At 55.3% G+C, this 12,697-nt stretch overlaps 3 protein-coding genes and 1 non-coding gene across 4 annotated transcripts; 2 read left to right on the top strand and 2 right to left on the bottom strand.

Annotated features, from left to right (window-relative positions):
- Window positions 1–152: 152 nt before the first annotated feature.
- On the bottom strand, window positions 153–3,005 carry BZA05DRAFT_36225 (uncharacterized protein). The gene is made up of 8 exons (XM_051481506.1): window positions 2,802–3,005; window positions 2,370–2,682; window positions 2,219–2,309; window positions 2,088–2,161; window positions 1,464–2,017; window positions 1,320–1,390; window positions 391–1,161; window positions 153–328 (listed from the first exon to the last, which is right to left on the bottom strand). The coding sequence occupies exons 2-8, from the start codon at window positions 2,672–2,674 to the stop codon at window positions 209–211; spliced, it is 1,986 nt and encodes a 661-aa protein (XP_051339622.1). The 5' UTR covers window positions 2,675–2,682; window positions 2,802–3,005; the 3' UTR covers window positions 153–208.
- A 1,885-nt stretch (window positions 3,006–4,890) lies between these two features.
- On the bottom strand, window positions 4,891–4,962 carry BZA05DRAFT_t164. The gene has a single exon. It is a non-coding gene; the product is annotated as a tRNA-Met (tRNA).
- Window positions 4,963–5,293: 331 nt separating this feature from the next.
- Window positions 5,294–5,838, top strand: BZA05DRAFT_444685 (mediator complex, subunit Med10; the record flags this gene model as incomplete). The annotated part of the gene is made up of 3 exons (XM_051486930.1): window positions 5,294–5,339; window positions 5,396–5,495; window positions 5,553–5,838. The coding sequence occupies 3 exons, from the start codon at window positions 5,294–5,296 to the stop codon at window positions 5,836–5,838; spliced, it is 432 nt and encodes a 143-aa protein (XP_051339621.1).
- Window positions 5,839–6,112: 274 nt separating this feature from the next.
- Window positions 6,113–7,825, top strand: BZA05DRAFT_444684 (uncharacterized protein; the record flags this gene model as incomplete). The annotated part of the gene is made up of 1 exon (XM_051486929.1): window positions 6,113–7,825. The coding sequence occupies one exon, from the start codon at window positions 6,113–6,115 to the stop codon at window positions 7,823–7,825; it is 1,713 nt and encodes a 570-aa protein (XP_051339620.1).
- Window positions 7,826–12,697: the final 4,872 nt, after the last annotated feature.

Genomic DNA, 12,697 nt, shown 5'->3' with positions numbered 1-12,697 from the left:
CCCCAACAAAACAAAACAAACAAAAAGAAGAAGAAAGCATACACCGAAACACCATTCAGATCGATCGATCCCTCAGCAAGTAGTAGTAGCAAGTAGCAAGAAAAACACCCATTAAACGCCCCCATGATATACCCCGCATCGCCATCGCCATCCCATCGCGCGCAAAAGAAAACGAAAAAAATCAACCGGAAACGAACAGATGAAAAGGCTAGCGACCAATGACCACGTCCTTCTGCTCATCGTTCTTGAGCTTGTAGTCCTCCTTGTAGTCGAACCACTGCGTCTGGCTGTTGTAGACGTACACCTTGAAGTCTACTCCGTACGGTTTCTATATTCCATTCGTTAGTTGAAAGCTAACTCGCAAGGAGGGAGGGAGGGAAGAATATTTACCGGTTCGAGCATGTAAAGAGTTCCCAATGGGACATCGAGACTAGCGACATCCTCGCGGCGGAGGCCAAGAAAGTATGCGAGCAACACACGAGCCACGACTCGGTGAGCGACGAGCAAGACATGGTCCTGCATCCTCTCGACTTCGACGATGACGGCGCGCAGCCGGTTGATGACGTCGAGATAGCTCTCTCCTCCGGCGCCAGGGTATCGGTATCTCAGCTTGTCTCTCTTGCGAGCGGCATACTGGTCCGGCCACTGCGCGCGGATCTCGTCATATGTGAGCCCCTCGGCGTTTCCGGCGTTCAGCTCGTTCAACATACGCATCTGCTTGATGTCGTATTCCTCCTCGTCGAAGTACTCGGCCGTCTCGATAGACCTCTTAAGCATGCTCGTCCAGACGCAGAAATTCTTCTCGAGGGGCTGGCCCTCGTCGTCCTCCTGGTACGTATTCCGGTACTGGGGATTCGGCGGGGTCGTATCGCCCATGTGCGGCGGCAGGTGAGATGTCGAGTGCTTCTGCAGAAGCCGCTCGTGGAAATGTTTTTTCTGATACGCGACGAAGCTCGCGAGAGCTTTGGCATATCGTTTGCCTTCCGGACTCAGTGATGCATCGCCGCCGATCTTGCCGGCGACGTTGTCCTCCGACTCGCCGTGGCGAGTGATCCAAATCTGCCTAGGTGACAGGTGGAAGTTGAGAAGAAAATAGACAGTCTGTGCAGCCAGAAAGCCTCGGATTTGGTGGGTGACGACTTTGCGTCCCACATCGATCATCTATTGATGTTTTTATTAGCTGAATGTGTGGGTGATGGTTGTCGTGTCGTGTAAGGGAAACGGAACCGCAACCGGATGAGCGGAGTTGGGTGGGTGCACGACGTGTTGCATGCGCCTGATACCCCACAACAACCGAGGATGAAAGGCGATCGGCTTACCTTGATATACTGCATTCCGAGCTTCTCCTCAAAATCACCTAGCGATACATAGGTCGTTTCGTACATTTTAACTAGTTCCCGCGAGATCGTCAGTACCTGAGCCAACACAACCCCAGGAACGCACATGCAACGACGACGACTTACCACGACGCTTGAAGTCCGCCAAGGCCTGTACCGGATCGGAGTCTTTATAGTCAGGACCCTGCAACTTGAGACGCATGTTTGCCTCCAGGAGCTTTTCGTCTGTGCATTCCGACTCCAAGAAAACGACACCAATTTCCTTGCCGGCGACCTGACGAATCCGATCCAACACCGCCTTGCGACGCTTCAGAGTTGAGTTGGTCGCATCCAAGATACCAACGGAGCCACCCTCATACAAAATGTAATGGAGCAGCTCGTCGAGAGTCTCCAACGCGACCTGTTCACGGAGCTCGGACGCCGCCGTGTTTTTGGGATCGAAGAATTCGGCCGTCTGGTCCATGCTTCCAGCGATGTCTCCCGTTGACGAGGTTCTCCTGTGGGTAGGGCCCGCGGAGGCAATACCGTCGATGTCCAGCTGAGCAAACGACGACGAAAGCAGACCGGTTCCTTGGACGGGCGGGGGATGTCCGTTAGCAGCCTTTGCAGGACCTTCGACCACACCGGCAGCCACACGACGGCGGTTTCCAACGTTGAAGATACGGGTATCATGCTGGAGCCTGTATCGCACGCACCACGTCAGTCGCCAGTCGTCGAACCGATACCAGAGCGCTGCGCAGAGAAACCCACCAGTTCAAGTATCTCTCGAGCTTCTTGGTGACGTATGACTTTCCACGAGCCGGAAGTCCCACCATGACGATAACCTGTTTGCCATCAGTACGACGACCGCACGACGACACCATGGGAGATCAATGACTCACCAGCTTCGATCCGAGATCACGATTTGCGATGCGGCCGTCTGGGGAAACCTTACTCTTAGTGAGACCTGGAACATCGATCGTCGTAGCACGACTACACCCCGCAATCAGTTCCAATCCGGCACCCCCTCTGCAACCAAAGAAGACAACTTACATCCTCGGGGAATTCGGCGCGGTCGCGAGTGGAGTATCGCTCAGAATGGGATAGAGATCCGGCGGAGCGAGGAAGTCAGCGCCCTCCTTGTTCGAAGACGTCGACTTGGTCCTGGACATGGTCACGGCCGGAGCAGCCATCACCGCTTTGGCGATTTCAGAGTGCTGGCTCTGGCGAGGCGCACTCGGGGTCGGTGGGGTCTCCATAATAACGGGATCGGCTGTCATTTGGAGGAAGCGCGGTGCGCATTGACTGGGCTTAGAATTCACTGGCGGGACTTTGGGCGGCGAAGCTGTCGGGGCCATAGACTTGTCTATATATGCGATCGGTCGCGTTAGAATACGGTCGAGGCGATAGCATGGAACACACGCTTTCTTTCTCTCTCGCTCTCTTTCGTGCCAGTGAGTAGACGAAAGACAGGACGGAATGTACCTTTGTATTCTCTACTCAACTGGAAGAGGATGGGTCTTGGAATGAGTCAATCAGCAACGATCTGGATATGTGTTGTCTGTGGTCGTGGCTGAAGGTTGAAGGTTGGTGGGGTTAAGGTTGTGGGTCGTGGTTGAGGAAGAAAGAAAGTTCAGGTCAGTGCGTTCGTTCGTGGTTGTTGGTTCGCCGCAACAAAAATTTGAAGCCAGCTGGGTCCTGGGTGTGTGAGTGCGGTGAAGTAGTATGTGATGACGATTGTGGGGGTGACTGGACGACCAACGGTACATGCCAAGTACTTCTGATGTGCGAAGCGTGGTGGATTGGTGGGGCGTTTTTGTGCCAAGCTCGTCCAGAACGCGCGCCAAGGCTCTCTTAGGGTAGCGGAGCAAGTACTGGTGGAGTACCAGCTGTGAAGTCACCATGTTCAGGTTCAAGTTCGTTTCGGTCTCGCCTTCGCTTTCAAAGGAACATGGGATACGACAAAGCTCAGACGGGAGGGATCTAGGTATCTGTATCGTTATCTCCATCTGTATCTCTATCTATCTCGATCTCTCTGTCTCGGGACTCATCGTTTTTACTCTTTGTTCCGCGCGCACCATGTTCCCACCTCCCGTCCAGCCAATCAGCGTTTTCACGGTCGAAGCGTGGAAAGGAAAAAAAAACTTTCCACTTCCACCGAGAGTCGATGCTGCTGCGTGGCCGTTGGATCCAGCAAAACCCCAGCGAAAACCGACAGCCCACAGGCCACAGCATGCACTGGAATCGTCGATCTCCCCCTGCCCTATCATGTATCTACCGGCCGGCCCCTATGATAGCTTCCAGAACCGGCAGGGACAGGGATCGCGCGTAGTGGTAGGGTAGTGGCGAGATGCCCGCCGAGCGGCCAAGCGGTCGCGAGAAGGGTGGGCGGGCACGTGATACGTGATGGCGGGCGGGCACGTCGGCGCGCGGTCATAGGATATGGTTCGGCCCGGTCTGGTTGTGGGCTGTCGGATTGTAATGGATGATATTAAAGGTAACATGTATTGTATTGAGAGAGCCTTGAGCCTCGAGAGAAAGAAAAGATGGACACCTAGCAGGCCAGGCCTCCCGTTATGACTGACTAACTAATCAACGAACGGATCTCAATATTATAATACAATATGGGCCGCCGTCGCATCACCCGCGCCTCTCCCCTGTCGCCTGTCCCGTGTGGTGGTTTCTGTAGAGGACTGCTGGAGGGCGTGATCGCGGGGATACTACTACTACAGTACGGTGTAGAAGGCCCAGTGTATGTAGAAACAGCCCTGGCAATGCTGACATATCGATGGTGGTGGCCTCTGCACGGGATACGTACCTACTATACATACGTCGCTCACCGGCCCGGCCCTTTCCCGTCGTCGGCGGGAGCAGAGCAGAATGCCAGCAGAGTACCTACATATCTCTGAGTACTTATCTCTGACTCTAACTCTGACTCTGACCGAAAGCCGAGCCTGTCTGAAGAAGTCTGAGCTCCCAGGGACATATTGGGGGAAAGATCTCTCAGGACAAAGCCGCCTCTGCCTCCACCACCAGCAACGCCACCGGTCCCATTACCTCCAGCAAGGCGAAGGGCAAGGCCGTTGCCGGTACTCGCTCTACGACTACGGCGAGCCTCTCCGGAAAGAGGATGGCCATAGATGCCACAACTCCCAGCGTTAAACGCACCAAGGTGTAGACCACACGGGAGTTGTCGTAATGAGCCCTGTACTTGTATTAGCATTCCTAGATGAGCATTTGAGAGAGAGAATATGATACCCATTTCTGTGAGAGTGAATTCAGTAGATTGGACTTGGACCAGAGTCTGTGGATATGTAGATATGCCTCCACCAAGCGTTTGTGGAGAATCGTTGTCGGCAGCCTGTATGTACGGGAAGGAGTGCCCACGTATGTACAAATATTTAGGATCGACAGAATATAATAGACCATGCATCAGTAGCCAGACATCTCGGCTGACGCTGAAGAAATTGCTCTCACTGGTCTCCGCCTGCTCCCCTATCCGTCACCCATCGCCAAACAGAAACAAAAACAAAAAGGAACGCCCCCACGCAAGGACTTAGGGGCCGAATCGTCGTAGCAACACCTCGTTTCGATCGAGGGACCTCCGGGTTATGAGCCCGGCGCGCTTCCGCTGCGCCATGTTGCTGGATGTTTTAGTGTGACAGCTTTGCACTATTCAAACAAAATACCCTAACCAGGACTGGGGTTATGATATCGCCGTGGTTAGAGTACCGTCCGTGTAGATGGGTCATGGAAACATCGTTTTTGCATCTTTGGTATTGTAGATGATTGCGCTCTTGGAAAAGTTGAGGTAGAATTGAGACAGCGACCAGCGGTTCAGCGCCTGTTGTTCCCTCAAGGGGCGCATGTACCTGCCAAGCCCGCGGCGAACCCTTGTCTCCACCTGAAGCTCCCACCTTCTCGCGACACGCTCACGTCTTCCCACATTCCCACCACTCACGACCACGATCACGACCATGGCCCCACCAACACCCAGCGCCGGGCCGCTCGCCGGTGTCGAGCGTATGGATTCCGTCCGTTCGTTCGCAGAAACGTCCCTAGCTAAACCCAGTATGTAGGCGACATGCACCGAATAATCCAAACCCTCTACGAGCTCCAAGTGCGCGTGCACAGCCACGAGGGCGGCGCAGAATCAAACGAAATCATCGCCACCACAATGTCCGTCCCCCCCCACCGCCTCCGCTATATTCTCTATTCCCACTGACGCTCCCTTAGTAAAGAGCTCGTCGACCAATTCCAACGCCTGGACAGCACGGCGACAAGTGTCCCCGCGACTGCAGCGCTGCCGCGGGAGGTTATACAGTACGTCGAGGACGGCAGAAATCCGGATATTTATACACGGGAGTTTGTCGAATTGGTGGTCAAGCAGAATCAGTTCATGAATGGGAAGAGGAGGGCATTCAAGAGGTTCAGGGATGTGCTCGCTGCGCAGATGGAGGTTAGCTTTCCGGAGCTGATGGAGGAGGTGGGGAAGATTATTGAGGGCACTGGAGGCAAATAGGCGGAGAGAGCACGGCGTTTGGGATTGGCGAAAGGCGTTTTGATTTGGATTCCGTAGCGGGTGCGTATGGGTATATCTGCCTCCATTTCCACGGAGACGCAGTCGCGGGCGCGGGCGAGACAAAGAAACGATCGATGGAACATCGAAACAAAGCCAGCTCGTCATCCATATACCTGGCGGCCGACAAGAAAATTCCCCCCAGCCTATGTACATATACTACTTGCAACGGGACTCACTTCGTCGTCCAGTCTTCCACAAAATCATCCCACAAAAGATGGCATCCGAGCCCGACACGATCCACCCTGCGGAGCGATGCCGCTTGGGCCGCCTAAGTCTCCCCGCCAACCTGGTGCCCGAAACGATATCGGAAGTGAAGAATCCTACCATCAGCGCGGCGTGGTATTCACACGCGGGATCGCACCCGGCCGCGGAGACTCTGCCGACGGTAGAGGACGAGGAAGCGGAGGGAACGGATGTATTGTCCATATCCATACGGGTGCACCCCGAAGCGGCGTCACCGTTGGTGGCACCCAGCACACCAAGACGGGAGACACCCGACCCCGAGCAATTCTACACGCCGACCACCCTGCGGCGGCTCGTTGGCTCCCTCATCTCCCCCTCCGCCTCGCCACGGCAACAGCGCGCCTGTAGTCTTCCGGGGCACCGACGTCGCTGGCGCATGCGGGAATCCACGCCGCTCACCGAAGCCAACGAGTCCACCTCGGAAGGGGACGATTCGTACTATCTACAGACGCCGGATCCGCATAGCCCCATAGACTTCACGAACGACTGGGACCAGGTACCGAAGTGCAGTAAGCTCCTATGGCGGCCGCCCAGTCGCGACGGAGTAAGGCGGAGCGAACGTCTTCGTCAGATGTATTACCCCATCCACCAGGAGCGTCGGGTGCTCCGAGCTGTATACGGACTCCTCACCTCCACCGTCGTCCTATTCGCCTCCATCCTACTTGCCATATACTTTGGCTGGCGCGCCGGCGTCCTCGGCGGGGTACCAGCGCCGATATCATCACTCGAACTCCCACTCCCCGAAGTGCACCTTCCCACACCCCTCGCCTGCCTACTCGACCCCACCTGCCCCGCCTGGTCCGACTCCCGTCATCACACGATCCACACGCTGCTCACACGCACACACAGCCACCTCGTCTCGACCGCCACCTTCCAAAACAGCAGCAACACGCTCCTCCCGCCGCTGCTCCTCCTCGCCGGCTCTTCGCAGCATGACCTATGCGCGACCATCACCGAGGTGAACTTCCACCTGGCGGCGTGCACGCGGCTGCTAAGGCGGTTCGGCGGCTACCTCCTGCAGCAGAGCGGGCGCACCTCCTCTCCACCGCAGGGCGTCCCCGCGATCTCCTCGGCGGCGTGGGAATCCACGCTGCGCCGGAACTATGCGGGCCTCGTGAGCGCGCTGCGCTGGCGCGCGAGAGCTGTCGATAGGGCGCTGCTGGACGCGCAGGGCGGCGTGCGCAGGGTGCTCGGCAGGGTGCTGGATCTGGAGGCGGACGAGGCCGACGTCGAGAGCTCGGTCAGGCAGATGAGGGCGCTGGCGGGCGGCGTGAAGAGGCTCCGCGAGGGCCCCGTCAGCGCTTGGGCTAATGGGCTGGCTGGAGGCGCGACGGAGGGCGCGGGCGATCTGGGAAAGGCGTTCGGGAGGTTCTATGGCGCGCTGGGTGGTTTGGAGGGAGGTGCGACGGCGGTGGAGGCGGTGGGTGGGGGTCGCGAGCCTGAGGTGCTGCAGGAGCCGGTGGCATTGGAGGAGCTGAAGCCGTTCGGTGGGGGTCGCGAGCCTGAGGTGCTGCAGGAGCCGGTGGCATTGGAGGAGCTGAAGCCGTTCGGTGGGGGGGGCGAGCCCGAGGAGCTGCAGGAGCCGGTGGCATTGAAGGATCCGCAGCCGTTGGGTGCGGACCCGGTCGCAGAGGACATGACGGTGGAGGGGATGAGGCAGAGTTACGAGCAGGCTATGTGGTAGGTAGGCTGTAGTAGTGAGGCCGCGTATCTAAAAGTTAAATATTTTACATCGAGATAACCATCACGACTGCATGCGGGGCGGTGGGGAGGGATGATGTGTCCCGTCTAGACCGTAGCTGCTGCGGGCAACTGAACGCGCCTGGGAGTGGGGGGGGTGCGAAAGGACGAGGATAGCCATCCATCCATCCATCCAGTAGAAAATTCCAGTCCTCGCATCCAGATTCCACCGCACCGCACCGGCCGGATCAATTATCTTCCATCCATCCATCCATCCAACCATCCAGAAGTCACCGTCCCCAAATTAGACTTTCCATCCTCGCGTCCGAGTCCGACGTCCACCTAGCACCGGCCGGATCAATCCACTACCACCTTACCAGCGTAGTCCGTGCGTATTGAGCTAGTAATTGAGTTGCTAGCTGCACCCGCAATCGCGCACCCACCAGCTGAAAGAAAACACCAGCTGAAAAAGCAAGAAGTAAAGCAGTAAAATAATTTTCGAACCCGCGAGCGCGCGTCGTAACCGAGAGATAGAAGAGACGGAGAGACGGAGGGAAAGACAGAGGGAGCGAGGGAGGGAGGACGCGGTCTCGTCTCGTCTAGCAGCACCGAATCGCGTTAACTAACCAATTACCTACCGGTACTCTAACCTGAAGGGCCCGGCAGGAGATTTGGGGCTCGGTAGGAGGGCGAGTGGGCGAGTGGGCGAGTGATAGATAGACAGATACCAGGTAGATAGCCAGATAGGGGGGGGGGGGGGGGTTGCGAATTGATTTTCACACTCCAATCACGGAAAAACACACAATGTCCGCCGCCGATGGAAAATCAGTCAATGGAAAATCCAGTCAGTGGTTCATCGAGTAGGTACTCTACCATAGGTCCATAGGTAGTTGGAGAGTCCGAAGCCTGAAGTGTTCCAGTTCGAGATGTATCAGAGATAGGTGTCATAGGAGGAACATGTCCAATAAATACACCTCCCCCTTCGTTCTCAATCGACCAGCCCTCCGTCCTGTTCCGTCCCTTTCAAGTTTCTGTCCCTTTCACGTTTCCGTCCCTTTCCGCCCCAGATTGCATGAGTATCATACATGTGCTTTTTTCTTTTTTCTTTTTTTTCATCCCCGGCCAGCTACATAGTAGGTAAAAGAGATAAACCCTTTCATTTCTCTACAGGGCGGACTGGGGTTCACTTCCACATGCTTAAGCGTGCGTGCCGGTGGGCGGACGGGTGGACGGGCGCGCGGCATTTCAATATTCAGAGCTGCTGGCGTCAACTGGGCAGGGGACGGGAAGCTCACGCACTGAATCTCGCTCGTTCGCTCAGGAAGGGTTGAAACATTGTGGTTTGCACTTGCGACTGTAGGTACCATGTACCTACCAAGTACTATGGGGGGACGCCGATTGAAGCATAAACCCGCACTCGCCTCGTCTCGCCAGGGTGGGAAATCGCAGATCAACTCCAGTCAGTCGGCCGGAACGAAGGTCTCGGAAGTCTCGGAAGGCTCGGAAATTGCGCGGCTTGAACAACTGAAACAGGGCCGACGATTGAGTGGACTGGATTGGGCAGCGGGCCGAACGCGAAGATCCGGACGATTGCGCCGGGTATCTGGATTCTGGGTAAGAGCTGTTGCGAGGGAGCTACATTCGTTTGGGCGTCTGTGGGAAGGTCTCGGACGCTGTTACCAGTGCTGTAGCCTGTAGGTACTGGTATGTAGATACGGTAGGCAGATAGATAACGGGGCGCGTAAAGATGTAGTTAGTGCGTGCGTACACTACATACACCGTGCTGTGATGTTTGGACGGGAAGGAATCAGGAATCAGGATCGACAAGTTGAGGCTAGATACCGGTATCTACATACGGCGGGCAGTGCCTTCGCCTTTTCGCCTTTTCGCCCGCTCGCTCGCCAGGTCGAGAAGAGTACCTACCAGGCCGGCCGGTCCGTTTTGGCAGTCAGTACCGATTTACCGATTTTCCGATTTTTCCGAGGACCTACTCTCTCTACATACAGCCTACATATGAGTACAATACATACGGGACGCCTTGATGTTAGGGCAATTATGTACGCACATACGGACCCGAATTTGCTGCTGCTACTGCGGCTGCTATGATACTACTGCTGCTGCTGCCGCGTCTGAGACATCGAGCCATGATTGATTGATTGACTTGATCCAAATCGCCATCTGGAATCTGGAATCCGGATCCACTTCATCCACTTCCTTCCTTCCTTTCATTCATCCATCCATTCATTGGCGGGGGGTGGAAGGCCTCATGTCTCAATGTCTCAATGTCTCAATGTCTCATCACGCACAACACAGCACAGCACATCAGCCGGTGCGTAAGGTGTGTGTGTTCTCTCTTTCTCTCGATATTCCCGAGCGACGAAAACGGACGGACGGGTAGAGTAGAGTACGACGACTTTTTACACAAGAGGAAACCGTTGTCCGTTGTCCGCTGCCCGCGCAGTTGTGCAGTTAGTGCTTTCAGTCAGTGCGATTCTGGTGATTTCGGATGTGATTTCGGATCCTCTCTTCAGACGCTGCATGCACTGCACTGCGGCAATGGAGATTTGCGACGGAGGTAATATGGGACATAGATACCCACACCCACGAACGCATTGCATTGCATTGTATCACATCACCGGGAAGAGTGAGAGTGGAAGAGGGTGGAAGAGAGTGAGGGAGCAGGAGAGAATGAATGTTGGGCAGCTGGGCTGCTTTGAACTTGGATCGCGGGCGGTTGTCATCATGGATTCATGGGGGATACCGGTAGAAGGTATGTATGGTACCTACCTCATAGGAACTTACTACTTATAGCCATAGGTATGGAGGTATGGAGGTATGTATGATATCTATTGAAGTTTGCCTCCCAGGCTCCCATAGATTACGGTGGAGACGGGTGAAGGATGGGGTGGGGGTGGGGTATATAATAGAGTAAAATAGAGTAGAATATGTATTTTTGGCAGGCAGTGCACATTTCGCATAGCACATTGCACATACCGTACTTACATCGCACGGCTGCACGGGAGATGTGTGATGTGTGATGTGCGATTCGTGGGGGTACATTCCCATTCCTTCAGGCTTCCGCCCGTCATGTCATGTCAGCGTTTTCGTCGTTTTCGTTGTTTGTGGGGGTGGCGATTGCGGCACGTACCTACTCTACTCTATATACATATCTCCCACTCGCCGCCGCCGCCTTGACGTGGTTCCCATATCGCGAGTCGCAAGAGGAAGCTGCGAGTCCGCAACGTTTCGCTGGATCAGCTCCCAGGCTCCAGGCTCCAGGCTCCCAGTTCGAACTTCGGTTCGTCCGACCGTCCGACGTCTGTCAGGCTTAATTTAGCGCTCGACTCTTTTTTTCTTTCTTCGAGCTTTCTTTCCCTAAGCCCTTCGCTAGAGTCCACAGACATCAACTAACCACGGTACTCGAGATACCAAGTAAGACTAGCAGTAGTGTAGATACATCTTCCAAGTTCCAAGTTCCAAGTTCCAAGTTCCAAGTTCCATCCAGGTCCCAACGTTCATACTCGGCCACCTATCTTTGGGCACGGATGCACGTGTATGCTAGAGTCGTGTATGAGCTGCGTGAAAGTACGACATCTACCAGCACTAGAAGTAGCAGATACCTGAGGGCGAGTTGAACCACCTGCAACGAAGCTTCCTCCTCCACCTCCTCTCTTATCGAGCTCCGACGCGCGACCGAAAAGTCAAAAGTCAAAAGTCAATCGCTGTTGGCGGGGCTTTTTTTCTTTTCCCTTCGAGCTTTTTCCAATTTTCTCCGCGCGTGTTCTGTCCAGTTCCAGTTCCAGTTCCAGTTCCAGGTCCCGCAGTTCCACTCCACTCTCGAGCACCGGTATGTAGCTACGGTAATAGCTACGGAAGGCAGGTCCCCCCAGCCACCCATCACCCACCCACCGCACACACACACACTCCATCACATCCATCGAATCATGAACGTTCCTTATCTATCTCACGGAGCGCAGTATGTACCAGTGCCTAACTAACCAAGTACCCACTACTTCTTACTAGAGTACTCTATCTCCAGCGATGCGACGGCGTCTGGGCGAAATGACGCTGCCACTGCATCCCACCTATCTGTCTAGGATTCTATCTATCTATCGATCTACACCCACCTCCGAGTCGGGAGCAGGTGGGTAGCGTCATCGCACCGATCCAGATCTTCATTATGACATGAATTCGCATTGGATGAGGATGATGAGATAGGTAGGTAGGGGAGGGGCCGGCGTGCGATCGCGCGGCGACGGATTCCGCAGTCTGGGTTGAAGGGAGAGATTTCCGTTGGTGGGTGGTGGTGGGTGGCCAACCGGCGGGACGGTGTGTTGTTGTTGGTACTGCAATGAGCACATCGCGCGTACGGTTTATGGGGTTATGGGGTTATGGGGGACGAACGGAGATGTGGAACATAACTGCTTCAGCTCCAGCAACAACGTGCGGGACACGATAACGGGCTGGCTGGCGCGGGTGGTGGAGGTGGTGGTGGTGATTGTGGTGGTGATTGCTGTGGCAGTGGCAGTGGCTGTGGCAATTGCTGTGGCAGTGGTGTTTGCGGTTGCAGTAGTGTTAGTGGTTGCAATGGCAGTGGCAGTGGTAATGATGGTGAATGGTGAGCGATGAGCGATGGGGTCTCGGATATAGTACTAGCACATACAGTAGCACGGTGAATGGATGGAACCACGGACGGCCCGTGTTATGCTGTGTTGTGCTTGTTGAGTTGTGTTGTGTTGTGTTCCTCCACCAGCAAGCACAACACATCACAGGTAACTTCTTTAAGCATTGAAGCAACCACGAGAACGCCGAGATCGTTCGACCGACACTCTGCAGAATCCATTGGAAACTCCTCTAGGCTCCTCCTGCTTGCACT

This window comes from Tricharina praecox, assembly GCF_024521635.1.
Source record: "Tricharina praecox strain CBS 144465 chromosome Unknown BZA05scaffold_11, whole genome shotgun sequence".
NCBI lineage: Eukaryota > Fungi > Ascomycota > Pezizomycetes > Pezizales > Pyronemataceae > Tricharina > Tricharina praecox.
The sequence above is the reverse complement of the archived record's forward strand: the minus strand, read 5'-3'. Positions and strand labels throughout refer to the sequence as shown.

What these genes read in the sequence shown, in the direction of transcription:
- BZA05DRAFT_36225 (XM_051481506.1), bottom strand. Translation starts at nt 2,674, where the DNA reads ATGGCCCCGACAGCTTCGCCGCCCAAAGTCCCGCCAGTGAATTCTAAG. An exon ending in GCGCCGAATTCCCCGAGGAT is followed by an intron (nt 2,310 to 2,369) that starts GTAAGTTGTCTT and finishes TGCGGGGTGTAG; the next exon opens with TCGTGCTACGACGATCGATG. An exon ending in CTCGAGAGATACTTGAACTG is followed by an intron (nt 2,018 to 2,087) that starts GTGGGTTTCTCT and finishes CGTGCGATACAG; the next exon opens with GCTCCAGCATGATACCCGTA.